The sequence below is a fragment of the Lissotriton helveticus genome, chromosome 6 (genome assembly GCF_964261635.1).
Source record: "Lissotriton helveticus chromosome 6, aLisHel1.1, whole genome shotgun sequence".
Classification (NCBI taxonomy): Eukaryota; Metazoa; Chordata; class Amphibia; order Caudata; family Salamandridae; genus Lissotriton; species Lissotriton helveticus.
Genome location: NC_136067.1, coordinates 220,661,532 through 220,678,764, shown reverse-complemented (window position 1 = coordinate 220,678,764; position 17,233 = coordinate 220,661,532). Strand labels below are relative to the sequence as shown.

The window sequence follows — 17,233 nt, the reverse complement described above, 5'->3', positions numbered from 1 at the left end:
TACTGGTCTGCACCGAAGCCAATCTTGTCATCTTGTGTGGGTTGCTGTTCCCAAGGCTTGTTGGGTCCAATCCGGAAACCACCACTGCAGCACTCGACATCCTTTGTGTGAAAGCTCAAATCCAGCTCCTGGTTGTCGTCAACACCTCCTGGACCCCGTGGCTGAAGAGTCAAGCTTCACCTCCTTCACTTGAAAGCACCGACATCGGCCGGCATCTTCTCGTCGCCATCCTGGTCACTGGCTTGTGAACCAGACTCTGTCCCCTCTGCTTTCAGGTTCTTCAGATCTCCGATCCACCCTTGGATCTACCCGGACATTTTTCCTCTGGTCGCTTGCAGCACTTCTTCGCAGCTCTCCATTGGAATCGACGACAAAACCCCGACAAGAAAAGACACCTATGCACCCGGCTTCCCTGGGTGAGGTAACACGAGTACTCCGGTGCTCCTGTGGGTCTTGACTCTCGAAGTGTCTAAGTCTAAAAGGGTTCCATCGTAGTTCACCCCTAAGTGTCCTTATTCTTTAAAATTGTAACTCTTATTTCCTCCATAGAAGTCAATGGTGATTTCCAGCTGTGTTTAGACACTGCATGCGTCCCCCGTGGGTCCCCTGCGTCCCTATCTTGGGTGGTTCCTGGTTGCCCCAGCGGTTCTACAAACCCTTGGCCTTGTCTCTATGCTCTACGTGGTTCTTATACCACTTTCTTAGTATGTGGTTTGTGAGGACCTTAGGTCAAAACGTATACTGTGCAATTTACTGTGTGCTAAATTAAGTCCTTGTATTGTACTTTGACCTCTAGCCTCATAAAGAGACTAGGGGGGTTGTGTTTAGAATAAATACATATGTTTTATTATATATACCTTGTGTGGTGCTCTTTCATTTGATCATTCGAGAGATTATAGACTTGGTAAAACAAGCTGCTTTACTTTCCTCCAAGTCTTAGCCTGAAGGCTGCTCTCCACAGCTACCACTAGGATAGCTTTCTATAAGGTTGACTTTAAACCTACCATCAATAAGGGTCATTTGGACTGGTGCAAGGTGCCCACTAGAATAGTGGACATCATATGCCAGGCCAACTTCTCACACTTAACTATAGAGAGTTTGACTATGACGCTTTAAACAAAAAAAATCTGCAGTTGAACCGCGCAACTGTGTGCACTTCATAGAGTCATATGCTCTTTATTATCGTTTAATACTCTGTTACACATCGTCCGTAGTAGATTGGGATAAAAATATGTATACAAAACTGTGCATTTTGGGTATAATGCTGCATTTCTTAAGTAGTGGAGATTATTTTATGCGTTTAAAAAAGCACAGTTGCTGACTGGCTACAGGAGAGGCATGGCATCCAATATCTTTGTCCACTAATGCAAAATTAACAATTGATGGACAGAATGCAGAACAATGTCATACATTCACCCCAGTACAGAGAGCTGAGCCTAAATCCATCGTTTTTTTGCTTACCATGCCATTCCAGTTTGAACCCAGTCATATGCAAATCAGTCTGGACCCTGCGCCCAATGGGAACAGTCCATACCGAACTGCCAAGCCAGGTCCTCCCTGGACTGGAAACAAGCATCCTAGAACCGGTTTCGGGGTTTAACCCCTCTTCAGCCAGGATAGCTTGATTCCCTTTGGTATCGCTTTGTTCGCCCTAATGTTGGCAGGGTATGCCCAGACGTGGGTCCCTTACTCACGTTGCCACTGGATTCAAGCTAGCCCGACTGATGACGGCTGATTAGCCAGAAACCGGTCCCAGGATGCTTGTTACCGGTCCAGGAAAGATATGGCTTGGCTGTTCAGGCTGGACTGTTCCCATGAGGCACAGGGCCAGACTGTTCTGCATATGGCCAGGTATAAACTTGGGTGGCGGAGTAAGCTAAAGAATGATGATGGATTAAACCCAGATCAGTTGACTGGGGGTGAGTGTTTGATTTGCTCAAACGCTCTGTCCATCATCCCCTTTGGTATCATCTTTGTCCACTAAGACCGTTCATAAGCAGCCTTAGACCTTAGTTAGTACACATTTTCATTATAGCTAGGCTCAGTATTTTCGCATACATTGAGTGAGCTTCGCATTATTGAGGGGCAGTTTTGATACTTCTCAACATTTGTGGTTACACTTCATGATCCAGACACCCTTGATCAATGACCTTTGCTTTGCTATTCCCTTATGTTGGATTAAGGCCACTAGCATTTTATACCCTTTTGTGGAAAAGTGAACAAATTAGACATATTTATGACCCGATGATACCAGCTATTTGGCAACTATGGTTTCTGGCTTGCAAAATGATGACAAAATTAAGAGAGTTTTATTTGCTCAAGTGGAATATTTCTTAGGGTTTAGGGTTAATCAGGCCTGTGCTGATAATAGTGTAGAGGTAATTCTTAAGTTGTTAATAAATTCCACATAAATGTGATGAAGTTATATTGAAGAAAACATATATCTGTGCCTTTTGAGATGTGTAAGATTTAAGTCTGATTTTTAATTGCAATAGACTGTTAAAAATGGTAATTGTTTTAGTTTTAAGTACAAAACTTTGTTACTAATTTTAATTTATAAAATCATGGATACCCTCTCGTTAAATTATACCAATCACAGGAAGATCACACTGTATCTGTGCCACTGCGGGGTTGGGGTCCTTCACCCATCTCACGCTACTATCTGTGTCTCAGCTGCTTTTCGTCCTGCACGTATTGTACTCTTATAAAAATACTATATTCGGCTACTCAGTGCACTTCTGTTCAGCAAAATAGCTGTGTGCCTGTTATTCCTTATTGCTTACGTTTTTAACCGCTGTAATAACTAGTGTTTGTGCTGCCTAGCTCAATAGTATGCTTTTTAATCAATCTTATAGGAAATATGTAATGGTCCTGCAGTATTATTATTTGTATGATCACCTGCTTGGTGTTACATTGTTATCTACATAAACCTTTTTGGACCTGTTTCTGCTCATTATATTCCAAATATTAATAATTAGTGAAGTTTACTTATCATTAGGATTCACAGGTGAGGTTTTGCTAACAATTAATTTCTTAAAACCTACACTCAATTGCTTCCCCTTCTAGTCAACACTTATTATTTTGTTTTCACAAGGGAGTGAAGAGATGTCCTGACGTCATATTAACATCAAGAACAAAAAAAGCATTATTTTAATAAACAATGCTCATAACTTTGTTCACCCTCCCTTCCACATCGCTCATAAAAATGCAGGTAAAATCGCAAACAAAAACATCTTTGCATCCTTCACAGCACACAGGCTAGCACTGTTATAATACAGTTAATAAATAAAATGATACTCCACTCATACTGACAAGTTTCATCACGTAGGAAACCTACACAACAAAAAAAACCGGCAGAATAAGCACTCCACTGCAAACAAAAACTCCTAATTACAAACAATATTTACCATTGCATTGGTCACAGTGGGGGCAGGAAGAAGGTAGCCTCAATAGTAATGAGCTGTAAATCACTGCAGCTTTGCTTTGCTACTTGAAAGTGGCGTCCTCACTAAATGAGGGGTGAATCGGGCGCAGCAGGGCCATCAGAGGTGGCAGTTTACGCGCCATGCTAAGACTGATGGCCCTTTCAGTGTCTCTTTGAGGCCCCCAGACTCAGAGGGGAAGGGGGTGAGGCGGGGGCACTGCAGAGGCCTTCCTCGATGTGGATGTGCACGGTGCACCACACTGGCTGAAAAATAAAGATGTCATTTTAAAGTATGGCCATTACTGCAGTCCCGGGGACGCTGTTTTAATACAAAGAAGTAGGGGAACGGACTGAAATAATTTTTCAAAGTAGGGGCACGCCATGCCCTTCCGTCCCCGCCCACTTCTAACACTGTCGGGGCAGTATAATATGTTGTGTATATAGGTGGCATGGAGACAGGCTGTGAGATGGTCTGACAGCTTTGCCACATAAATCATCCAGCATTTTCTCAAACGAACTGAGTCTCCTCAACATCCATATACAATAATCCAATCTGTATTCACGTGTGTGATTGGTTTGTGCTCTCTTAATGCTATAAATTAGCTGGGTAAATGAATCTCATAGTTTCGTGTTAGGTGTCGTAGATATAGGAAGTCAAGTACTCGTTTGTAGTAGTCTTTTCTTATTTATTTGAAGACGTGCAAAAGCAAAGGACAGCCGACGCGTGTTTCGCCCAGGGGCCAGCAGACCAGGGCTTTCTCAAGGCAGGATATTGTATGTTTTAGGTTGTATTTCAATTAGAAAGATGAAGAACCGTTGTCCAAGCAGATTGCGGTTTCTGCATTCCTGCAAGTTGCTTCAATTTCTCAGTTTACTGCAAATATTCTTAGAGTCCCTCATTTAAAATTATCATATTCTTGGACTTGACCAGAAACATGTTCTCCCTTCTAGCTACACCCATACTCTCAGGAAACTGACATTTCCTCCTGCATGGAGCACTGTCAAAGTCTAGTGTAGCTCTGGGCATGAAGGATTTCAGTTCCTGATAAACCATTTGGAATCTTCAGTTCAAGAGGATTAGCTAATAATGCTGTCTTTGAATTGTCATCTGTTCATGCCTCCATTCCCAGGTGACTGATCCCAGCTAGGTTTTCACCGTTGACAACACTCTAACCTTCCTGCTCCCTGCAGCAAGCTTGCTGTTTTTCAGGAAGCCAGTCATTAACCGCTTAAAATACAGTTTTTTAAAAGTCGCTTGTTACTCAACTTATAATAAATTGTTCATAATTTAATTAGATGTTTAATAACTGACTATAACTTTGGATGGAAGTTCGGTATTTTCCCAGGTGAAATTACAGAAATAAGGCTTTATTTTGCAACTAGTCCTGTTCATGGGAAAGATAACTTTACCAACAGCCAAAAGGATTTTTTTGCAACTTTTCGTTGTTGGGGTCATACATTTCCTAAATGGCCTGTGTTATCTGTCATTCACCTTAGTGCTCCTCTTCATTCTATTGACTCTTTGTGAACCCACACATTCATGTTTGTGGGAGTATTTTACTTCATTCCCCTTCATTCAGCTCGTCTCGTATATGGTCCTCTTTCACTTGTGTGTTTGGTCCTTCATTACCTTAAGCCTATCACTTCACTTAAGCATGTTAATGTTCTTTCACTCCCATATGGTTGTTAATGCCCTTCATTCACCCTGGCTTGTTGGTGATATCTTGTGTACCAGCCGTTTGTATGAACCTTTAGTTACTAGCTCTGTGTACTGCGCCTTTTACCGGAGTATGTGCGCTTGCGCCATTCATTAAGGCTGAAAATGTGTTTCGTCGCTCTCTTCTTTCAGGCATGGTGCATCAATCTACATTACCTCCTCGTCAGTCTTCCTCGCCACATGACTTACAAAGTGAGCTTCAGCTCCACACCAGAACCCTCCAAAGCAAAAGAGCCTCCCATCACCTCCCAATATGGCCGACCCAGGTCACCCTTGACCTCTATAAGAGGCGGGTCGGCCCAACCATCAGCCTGAACTACCAAGCAAGCAACATGAAGCCGATAGCCAGCCAGGGAGGGAGGGATTTGAACTCATGTGGCGAGGAAGACTGAATGAAGATTACCGGTAAGTAACCGGGGCATTAACTAGACACTGGCTATTTTCTTCTTGTCTCTTATTTGACATTCTCTGGTGTCTTTCCATTTAACCAGCAGAGCACAGCACTGTCCTTTCTTTGCGTGTTGGTTATCTTTAATTTGTGAAAGGGTTCGGTTGATAGGTGCTTGTGCTTTTCTAGTAGACCTCTTGACATGTGCATAGTAAAATGGTAGTGGAAGAGGTGATAGTTCATCAGAATTTAAATAGTCTGCCTTTTGCTATATCATTTCAGGTGAGGTTTGACACCCTAACATTTAACATCCATGTCCTTGCTCTGAGTGTATGGTGATACAAATGGATGGATGGAGAGCCATGCACATACTTTTGCTGCATTCTGTCCTTCACGCAAGCCACCACCTGCATTCAGTGGAAAAAAAAATATATATATATTTTTTTTTTAAGCTGCCTAGCTTTCAGCTGGAAACATGTCCTGCTTGGCCAAGCCAGAAATTCCCACTTTATAAATGTGCTCTCCTCTGTTCATCTAAACTTGTATACAAAGCTGTGTGTAGATAGGCCTTTCCCATCAGGGCCAATACAAATGCTTCATGGATGCCTAGATTCCACACAGGGAGGGCTGCTTATAGAAAGATGATGGCATGAAGGACCGTTTCGAGTGAAGCTCACCTCGGACTTCATAAAGCATGCAAAACAACAGTTTAATGGGAAGGGTGCATCCTGTAGCCATCAGTTGAAATCTGTTTCCAAGAGAACTAAAATGGGATGCAGGTTGAAATACATTCCAGTTGTGTGGGCCTCAAAATGCTTGATGCCATCCTTCTTTCAATTTCATATTATGGTAGTGGTTGACTGTTAACGACTCGAGTGACTGATAGCTTTCCATCAGTTCCCCTAAAGGGGCATACATGTTCCCCCACTGATCTTGGAACTCACTTCTACTGGACATGAAGGAGGCTCTGTGTACCAACCAATAGAGATGTGTGATTAGGGACAGAGTACTTTCTCTAAGGTCTTTAAGGGTTGGAATTACACCTTGTATTTTGTAAGAACTCTACTGCTATGACCTGGGCAAAAGGGAGCTTAACTGCCCAGCGAGAATAAAAGAACTGATGATGACCAAGAGGTCCTAAAGAAGGCCCAATTGACTATGATCTGTTTGAAGGATGCTTCAAGGAACCTTGCCACACTGAAGCCACAATGACCTTGCTGCTGATTTAGTCACAGTCCACCAGGAAGCTACTGAATAAACAAAACAACCGCTGAGGACTCGCTGAGAAAGACGTTCTGCGACTATTCGGCGTGGTGGCCCTCCATTGGATCCAACCACAGGGGTGCTTTCATCTTCCTCTTTGCAACCTCGGAGGAGTAACGCAGATTACACTGATCACAACAAGGTTTGGCTTCGTGTCAGATGGATGGAGTTGGTCTCCCTAATACCGTAACTGAGTTGTCTCATTTGATACTTGTAGTTCTGAAGTTATTCGTGATGAAAAATGTGAGAAAATTGGCTTCCCTCTTAAAGTGGATGTCCTTTTGATTTAGCTGTAAATTCTCCTGCACAAAAATCTGGTTCTACAGTCTACAATAGTCATCCCCTTCCCTCCAGCTGTCGCATTCCTTGTAGCCTTTCAATTGGGCATCAAGACATGTCAAACGTCCCCTTTCGGTCGTGAGAGGGACGTAGGGACCACTGTTCCAGTTTTGATAATGATGTTGTGGGCTTAAATGGTTAAGTGGAGCCTACCAGAAAGCACAGCTGTCTGGTTGAAGGAAAAAAACAACTATTTTCAGCTTACCAAGACTTTACAGTGGGCTAAAAGCCTGTCCAATACTAATGTTTGGTTGGCTTAATTGTCATACTCATTTGCTTGTTCTTTTTCGATGGCTTGACTTTTTAATCATTGTTCCTCCCTGAAGCATATTCCCTGTACTTGTTGCCTTCCAGCCCTCACTTTTCAGAACTTTTCAGTTTGCTGAAGCACTCTGTGAGAGTGCATGTGTTTTCCAGTTGTCTCCCTAGTGCATTTCTACCTCCATGCTCCTTGTTGCGCTTTCTCGCCCATGAGTTTCTTTACCTCCCCCTATACTCAGTGTTTCTTGCTCGCTTGCGTGCTTCTCCCTCTGTGCTGCTGTCCATCATGTGCTGCTTTTCCCATCCCTACCCCGTTGCTTCCTGCCTCCAACTGCTCCTCCGTTGCCCCTCCACCCTGCCATCCATTTAAAAAAAATTTCATTATATATTTTTTTTAAATGTATTTACTGATCCGTTTTGGATCATTACATTTTTTTTTTTAAAAAGGCACTCTAGTAATTTTGGAAGTGCGCATGCGTCGTCACGCATGCACACACAAAATGACGCAGCTGCATCATTGTGCTTTTTTTTAGCCTATGTATTTTTTATTCATGCTCTTAGTACCGCCTTTTCTTCATTTGTTACCTCCCATGAGGACTGGCTCTTTTACTTCTGTTGTTACACTGAATGTCTTATTTAGCCTATAAGCACTATTTTCTTTTTCTTTTTTTTAAATCTTTTTATTAACACATGCCACAAAAAAATAAAACAAAAGAAAAGAATCAGGTGACAATCTGGATTTTCACATAAAGCAATTGCACATGTTCAAATATCAGAATCAGTAATTGAATAATGTAGTAGGGATCATTGAGTCTCCGACACCAATACATCCTGTCTCGTCAACGGAGGTGTGCATACATCCCCTCTGTATCCATTCCAAGCTTCCCATACCTTCCCCCACTTCCCGGGGCAACCCCTGGCAATATAGAGGGACCTTTCCCTGAACATGCACCAATCCAGATCTTCCATCCATTTCCCTATTTGGGGTGCCTGACTGGCACCCCACAGCTGAGCAATGTTACGTTTAGCGATCATGCATGCCAGCGTTACCCACACTTTCCCTGAAGTACTCCGGTCAGTGGATTCCCAGATATTTAGGATACATCTACGGGTCTCCAGCGCCAACTCTACTCCCATGACCTCTCGGATCCTTTCGTTAACTTGACCCCAATAGTCTTGTATTACAGGGCAGTGCCATAGGATGTGCATGAACGTACCAATCTCTCTGCACCCTCTCCGACATTCATCACTATTCACCAGACCCATCCGTGGCCTAGTGATATAGGAGCGGTGTAGGATCTTTTACTGGACCAACCGTAGTCTCATGGGCACTGCCACTACCTTTGGGGAGGAAACTGCTTCCTTCCAATCTTCTTCGTCTAATACTAGTCCGTCCGCTCCCCACTGCTCTCTGAGTGTTGCCAACGGATCCCCCATATGATTTATGAATTTTTTGTAAATTAATGAGATAGTTTTCTCTGGGAGGTGGCCATCCAATATCCGGTCCTCCAAAGGGGAGGCCTCCGGGAGCACTCTTCCCCTGGGGACATTTGTTAACAAGGCGTGTCTAACCTGAATGTAACGATACCGCTCACTCTCCTGTAGATGATATTTGTCCCGTAGGGCTTCGAATGTAAGGATTCCATCTTTCCCCCCAGATATCTTTAATCTGCGAGATTCCGATGAGGTCCCATTTGTCAAAGTCCTTCGTCTTCCACAGGCTACCTAATCTTTTGGAATTCCACGATGGGGTGGCCAGGGTTAATTTTCGGGTCCATGGTGACATAGATGCCTAAATAACGAAATCCTTCTGCTTCGATCTGTAGGGGGCAGGACCTCGGGACCGCGGGAGGATCACCACTGATGACGAAGAGCACCGACTTCGTCCAGTTAATGGCGAATCCAGAATATCTACCAAAGATTGCCAGAACATCCAGAAAATTGACCAAGGACTCCCTAGGAGTGGTGAGATATAGCAAAATATCATCTGCATACAGTGAAATCTTCTCCTCCCACTCCTGGGTCCAACGCAACCCTCTAATCGTTCGGTCCCATCGGACCCACGCCGCCAATGGCTCCAGGGCCAATGCAAATAGCAATGGAGACAGTGGGCACCCCTGTCACGTGCCTCTATATAGAGCAAAATCAGCTGACCTGTGATTATTCACCACTACTCTGGCGAGGGGACTTGTGTACAAAAGACGGACCCATCCGATAAAATCCTGGCCGATATCGAACTTCCCTAACACGGCGAATAAATTGGGCCACTCGACTCTATCAAATGCCATGGTCGCATCCAGGGACAACAGTGCCGCTGGTTCGTGAATCTTCGATGCCCCCCCCTAGGATCCCGTGCAACCGTCGTAAGTTGAGGTCCGTGTTCCGGCGCGGCATGAAGCCTGACTGATCTGGGTGTATCAGATTCGAAATAACTTTAATAAGCCTGGTCGCCAGCAATTTTGCTAACACCTTAGGCTCAGCATTTTGTAATGAGATCTACCGATAGGAGGAGCATTGTGTCTTAGGCTTACCGACCTTATGAATGGCCACAATGTTTGCCACTCGTTGGTCGTAGGGGAGTTGGCCCTTTCCCCTGCTCTTACAAACATTGCGCGGAGGAACGGCGCCACCTTATTAGCGTTGAGTTTATATAGTTCAATGGGAATACCGTTTGGGCCCGTAGCCTTCCCCGAATGAACACCCCTAATGGCCTGAGCCACTTCATCGTTAGTAAGGGGTAGTCTAGGTATTTCCTTTCCTCCTCTGACAATGTAGGCAGCCGGATGTCTTGTATCATTGCCCCGTTTTCATCCTCAGTGTAGTCGCTTGCGGACGTATATACAAGCACTATTTTCTTTAATGAGTTTCTCCTACTGCAGGCACGACATGCTTTCCTGCAACCTTCAGCACGTCATGCGCGCTCTCACTTTCCAAGCAGCCCTGGACAATTGCGGCAGCTTCTTTGAAATGAAATAAGTCTTGCATTTACTAGAGTTTCAGCTATTAGCATTATAAATGACAATGCCTTTTATTTGTGTTAATTATCAAAACAGATAAAGAAAAGGCATGGCCATTCACAATGCCAATAGCTTAAACTCTCTCAAATGCAAGACCTAATGCATTGCAAATGCTTGTTTTTGAAATGATGTGCTGTCAAGTTAGCCACTTTGGTAGAGTCCAACAAGGTTGTCTAGCCTTACTCCTGGTTCCGACAAGAAAGTAGGATGGATGTATGAGAAATGTTAATAAATTGTAATTCCTAGTCCTGTCATGGGCCCTCAGGGGTGGCTCCTTCGCTATGGCAGAGGAGCGTCGCCACACTGCTTTTCAGCAGTGAGAACCATAAAATGATAATATGATAAAATTATTGTCATTTTATGTTACATGTCCAGCTGCTTTGTGGTGGGCGGGCGGGCGATGCTGCTCTGCTCTACGAGCAGGGCAGGGAAGGAGTGGTTTGCCCTCTCCTGACTGCGCAATGACTGTTTGGTCGGCACTCTCGGGCTGCCCAAACCAGTCATGCACATATTGCCCATCTCCATGCAGGCTGCACAGCAGCCTGCATGGAGTACATGCCCACCCCTCCAGCCCCTGGATGAGCACCGTGTCACGGCACACAGACCAATCATGCAGCGTTTTCATTGATCAGGTGAGGGAGCCTGGCTGCCTGCTTCCTGTTCCTGTCTGAGACAGGAAAGCAGGAGCAGAGATGATGCGGGACCCGGCTTAAGGTATGCTGTTTTTTATTTTTATTTAATTTTTAAGTGACCCCTCCCCACCCGTGAGCCATGCGGGCCACGACTGATTGACTGTCTGAAGTAAATAATCACTGCTGGAGATACTTTGGCTGTTAACCTCTTCACCGCGGCAGACATTCAGCTGCGGTGCTGAAAAAAATGACATGCGCGGTTCGGACGGCCCTCGGCCGTCCTCCGCACACGCCCACTGTGACGTCAGACAGCCGGGGGCCATCCGACGGATCGAAGAGTTTAAAAACTCTCTCTCTCCCTCCTCCATTGATTATCACTGGCAACAGTGCCACATTTTTATTTTTAATTGAGCAGTTGGTATGTAAATGTTAGAACATTTTTAGTATCCTTATTTAGTCCAAAAATATTATAGGGCCATCTAACTGTCATATTTTTAACAGCCAATCCCTTGGATATGTTATGTTATTGAAACTTGTATAACGCGTTTGTACCCTTGGGTGTCTTGGCGCTTTCAGGAACATGAACATACTGTTCTGAGGTGTAGCTGATTTCTAAACAGCCAAGTCTTCAGTTCCTTTCCAAAGGCAAGAAAGGTAAGTATAGCCCTAATATGTAACGGAAGAGAGTTCCACAGCCTGGCTGTACTGCTAATAAAACTCCTTCCTCCCAACTCGCTTTTCTAACTCTTATGGTGCTAACCAATCTAGCCTTAGCCGATCGAAGATTTCTACTAGGAGTGTACCAGCTAAAAACTTTCCATAGAAATGTTGTTCCTTCTCTGTGCAAGGCCTTATGAGCAACACAGAGCGCCTTAAATTTAATTTGTTGTCGCACTGGGAGCCAATGAAGATCCTGAATGCCTGCAGATATTGGCTGATATTTGGGAATATCCATGATCAATCTGGCAGCTGCATTCTGCACCGCCTGAAGCTTCCCAAGTAATTTAACGTGGAGATTCATGTATAAGCTATTACAATAATCCATTTTAGACATGATTAACGAGGAAACAACAGTCTTCCTGGTGTTTCTGGGAATAAACTCGAGGATTTTCCTCAGAGTTCTAATGGTATAGAAAGTGGAAGACACTACCGTAGACACCTAATATGTAAATAAAAGGTCTCTTGCATAGGAGCCCCAACCAATACTTCCAAGCCAGGGGAGAATACGAGACCCATCTGGTCATTTGAATTTACCATGGCCCAAAATATGTGAGGAATAGGATGAAACTATTTTTTATTTCAGAAACTTGGACTTCCACCCACATTTGCAAAGACATCGGCAACATCCGTTTGAGTAGTCTAACCGTAGACTTTAAAAGTATGGTGACTTAGTCAGTATTATACTTTGCAAAAACAGTTTGTCACCTTCGGCTACAACTGAGTGTGAAGGACAGGAGTTAAATACATTTTCGGGGTCGAGAAGATAAGGGGGCACTTCCAAAGTTAATGAGGGTGTAGGGTAAGATGTTATCTCTATGCAGAAAAAAGATTTTTTTTTAATGGAAGTGCAATTACACGTATGCAAATGTATGTTTACATGTACACCGTGAATACTAGGCATGGAAAAAAGAAATGTGCAAAGTTTTTCATGGAGTACTATTGTAAACCCTTGTGAAATAAAAAAAACTTAACTCTGCACCATGTTAAGAGTAATGATGCAAGTGCAGATTTACTTTTTTTTTTTTACTGAATCAGACTACTTGCAGGGCAAAAGAAGTGAATAATGTATTTAGGTTCTGTTGATACCTATAATCATTTCCAAGTTGCAACTGGACATTTCAGGAGCGCACTTCATTCGTTTTTCACACAACTCACATGTCCACAACTGAAACCAGTAGAAACAATTCCTTACTAGAATTTCCACTAGGTTAGGTTGGCTCAGTTGTAGATTTCCACTGCATCTTGCAGGTATGTTCTTGTAGCAGTGTGGTTGTGCCCTGTGCTTGCAGTATAAGTATATGAGTTAAACCAAATGTATACCTTTGGTTTGAATCAGTATTTCTCCAAATGGCCCGATTCAAACCTTTAGAATTACCTTAATCACGTTTATATCTACAAGGTAGAGGTTGGGGTCGTTCTTGTGTTTACACAAACTATATTTAGTGTGGCCTCTTCACAAAGGCTCTTTGGAGTACATAAAGCAGCACTCCTCTAGTACTTTCAATGTGCTCATTAAATGTCTGCCTTTGTGAATTTCCCCTGAAATATCTAAAATGTGAATATTCCTATCCACTAAGTTCAAATAGAGTGGGCTGTGCCATCTTTGCCCTCATGCTAACAGAGAGTTGGACCTTTCTGACTGATTCACTAGGCATGCAAGAGTATGTTAAATAGTACTCCTGTAGTACTCCTGCCTGTACTCATAAATGCAGTGCATTAAACCCTGTGGAGACCCCTAGGCACTCGAAATTTCGGGGGGGGGGGGGGGGCTCGCAAATTATCTCCTAATACATTTTTTATTTTACCAACCAACAATTTTAATCAGTTTTATTACACAAAACGAAACATTAACAATTATTAATGTTATTAAAATCTATATATTTTAATAAACCAATAAAACTTTAAATATTCACTCATTAATTTGTTTGTGGTGAAATCTTTCAGGATATCTAGGAAGTCTACCTTTTTGCTAGACATCGTATTCGGTGGTAATTTTCTTTCAATATCAAATCAATTATTTTGATCCGTTGTCACGGGGTTCCAAAAAGGAGTGAGGCCCATAGGCTGTGCCTATTTTGCCTATTTGATAATCCAGGACTGCATAAATGCTTTTCTAGGTCCTCCCCTGTATATTTTAAACAATGACAGGTCCTGCCATGTATTTCCAAATTAGATATAAGGGTGTGTTGGGCAGCTTCTATGTAAGTATGCTGTTTGTATTTATTAAGTTTGAGTTTGGGGATCTCCAGACTGGTTGCAACTGAGAAGATGCACAGTTTTATTTTATAACTTGTCTGAATCCTACTGTGTGTCTGGGAGTATTTGTGAGGGAATGGTGTTCGATGAGGATTTTGCTTAAAGCTGGGTAAATCTGGTGCAAAGAGTTGCTTGCCTTTGGTCCCTAACAATGCACACGATTGTAACTCCATCGTCAACATGAATAGTAAAAAAGATTGCCCCAGTATTCGAACTTTCATAGATTCCCATGCTTTGTATCATTCCCCGTCGTCAGCCTGGGAGAATGATACAAAGCATGGGAATCTATGAAAGTTACCAATACTGGGGAACCAAAGTTACAGGTAAGTAACTTGTTTTCTTGCCCTAGAATTGGAACTTTCATAGATTCCCATGCTTTGTATCATTCTCCCAGGCTGACGACGGGGAATGATACAAAGCATGGGAATCTATGAAAGTTACCAATACTGGGGAACCAAAGTTACAGGTAAGTAACTTGTTTTCTTCACTGCGACTATGACATATACTTTTGCCAAATGGTCAGGTGTTAAAGGCATGCAGACTCAATTCGACCATTTCAAAAAGAAATAAAATGAATTTAAACACACAAAAATTTAATCATTACAGTTAACTACAACCATTTAACTGCACCAAATATGTCTTATCAAGTAAGAGACACTATGGAAAAGGCTTGTATAGCATCAAGAAGTCAGGATGTATGATGTCACTAAGTGCCTTGTATAGTAATATAATGCCTCCGTATTACAACTATATCTCGCAGTATAAAATGGGTTTAAACGTCCTCTTTCTTTTCCCAAAAGAGCCTTGTTGAAGACATGTCGGTGTCTGCCGGTGCTACCCCGTGCGCTGGAAAGGGGGCAGGGAAGCAGACTATCTTCGCCCCGGAGTTGCAAAGCATGATGTAAGTGTTCGTCTGAATTTGGTTTTCTGATTCACAAATGGCACTGTCTGGTGCTTATGAACAGCTCTGTGTTTGATATTGCTGTCCGTGTCCTTTCAACTGTTGACACAGAAATGATGCATACATTTCCGTAAAGGACCCAAAAATTATTTGTATACTTTGTAAGTACACCAGTGCTTTCAACCCACCTGAAAATTCCACAAATTACTTTACATTTTACTTCAGTGGTATTGTTGCAGATGAGTACTTTTCCCATCCACGCTGTATTCCTAGGGCACAGATTTGCATATGAAATTTGCCCATATTTACGTCACAAGGAACTTTGTTTCTTGTAGGTATGATGGCTAGATAGCGGATGCTTGTCTTTTCCAGTTAGTCTCTGTAGTAATAACCTTGACTTGACTCGCTGCTCAGGATGCACCTACGAACAGTAAGCTACAGGGAGGACTACATTGTATTGCTGCTTTCACAAGAAAATGGTTCAGGGACATTTCTTTTTGGCCATTTTGAGGAGAACACGACACAACAATTACAACAGAATGATGTGGGTTTATGACGCCCGCCTCAGATGGTTAACGACAATGGGCAGGTGACTTGAAGCTCAGAGAACTGTTATGCAGCAGAGCACATGGGTCTGGGTCTGGGGCCAGCAACTTGGATCAGGGAAAAACACTCATAAAAGAAAGGTGAATGATAGGTCAGTGACTAAGAAAAGTGTGGAACATTCGTGTGGAAGAGACCAGGACAATGATGGGGAACCTAGGGCATTGACAGAAAATGGAATGTGCCAGGAATGGGGGTGAGAAATTGTATTTTAATAACTGAAGTATACCCTTGTCAATGTCATCAAGTGTTTCTATTCGCGTGGTAAAGGCTATGCTAATCGCTGTCCATGGTTTGCGGAGAATGGGTGTATGGTCTGGCCTATGTAGAACGAGTGAGTGTAACGCATGACCTTTACATGGGCTCTCCATAAGTGTTGTGGCAAACTTGTAGTTTCACTTAAGCATAAAACCAAGCAAAGAGATGTAAGAGATAGTCACAAGGTGGTATCATGATGTAGGGCAGGGTTTAAGCATATTGACCCTTGTGCCTCTGTTGCTGTGCACACATGCAAAATTTCAACAGCTTTGGTGTTAAAGTTGTCAAACCAACCGCATTGCAGTGACTAATATCCGAGGAAATAACGAGTCAATTCGCCAAAATAAAGAAATGGAATGATTGCTAGGATAATTGTTTGATATAATCATGACTAATAAGCAATGTAAACATTGGTATTGAAAAAGAAAGACACAATGTTGTTCTCACAGGTGTTTTTCATAATGCTATTAATGGGAGTGTTTATTCCAGAAACTATTCTGTTCCAATAGGTTTGTGGGGGCTCATTTTCTCTTTCTGATTTGAAATAGAAATCCTTGATGGATAATAGACTCGACTTCTACCTATCTCTCTGCCAGAATGATAAAGTTGAAGATTGTTAGTCGACATTTTTCCATTTGTGATCAAATTTAGTAGCTTTATTAAGAAAGGTTTAGCGGTTAAATAACCGATGCCAGGGGAACATTACTAGGGTCTAAAGTTAGTCTTTCAAAAAATTTGGTGCGATAAGGAAAGGACTGACAAAAGATTAAAGAGAAACTGATCTAGTGGCATGTAACTTGTCTAGGTAGAGTAATGTGATATTTCTCCATCATTTCATTGTGATAAAATTGCTCACTGAGGGTGGTGTTGTTCATTTGATATTCAGTCCTGTTTGTGATTTTGATTACTTTCGTTTCATCTAGGTTAGTTTTTTTTTTTTACCAAATTGCAGTGACTTAAGTTTTCCCATAGCATTTATGAACACTGTATGTCTTGATGGACCAATCAAACTTCAATTAAAATAGTAACTGCATGCATAGAAGGCACATTGTTGAAGTCTGTGGCTACATGCCCAAAATTGTTTGTGCACCAAACCTTTTTTTAAGGGGCAGCGGGAGTTATCTGCAAGCCAAGTTATAGATGCTGATTCATAAAATCAGGCATTGAAGACATTTATGCCTGAAAAATGGAACACACAACTGCAGAAAATTTGACAGGTGGAAATGTTGAAAATATGAACAATGTTAGAATTGTATGAGTTTACACAAACTGCCAGTGTGTTTCCCACACTGAATGTACACATAAATGTATTTCAACAAAAGCTACCCAGGCACCCTAATATTTGCAGATGCATGATCAGGAGAACTAGTAGTAAACCTGGATTTCTTCTGTTTTCCAATATTACCGATTATAACACTGGAATTTATTTTATATTCTCAGAGAAGCCTAAATCT

General features: G+C 42.5%; 2 protein-coding genes across 8 annotated transcripts in view; one reads left to right on the top strand and one right to left on the bottom strand.

Moving 5' to 3' along the window:
• The window catches only part of SUPT3H (SPT3 homolog, SAGA and STAGA complex component), a 2,933,604-nt gene that overhangs the window by 753,531 nt on the left and 2,162,840 nt on the right, over window positions 1-17,233 (top strand). For all 6 annotated transcript variants that reach the window (XM_078647631.1, XM_078647630.1, XM_078647629.1 and 3 more), the window contains one exon: window positions 14,818-14,918. In XM_078647631.1, the coding sequence (XP_078503757.1) occupies window positions 14,833-14,918 (86 nt within the window). In that variant the 5' untranslated portion in view covers window positions 14,818-14,832. The remainder of the gene's footprint in view (window positions 1-14,817; window positions 14,919-17,233) is intronic.
• RUNX2 (RUNX family transcription factor 2) overlaps window positions 1-17,233 on the bottom strand; it is a 372,515-nt gene that overhangs the window by 281,551 nt on the left and 73,731 nt on the right. The gene's annotated exons all lie outside the window — the stretch shown is intronic.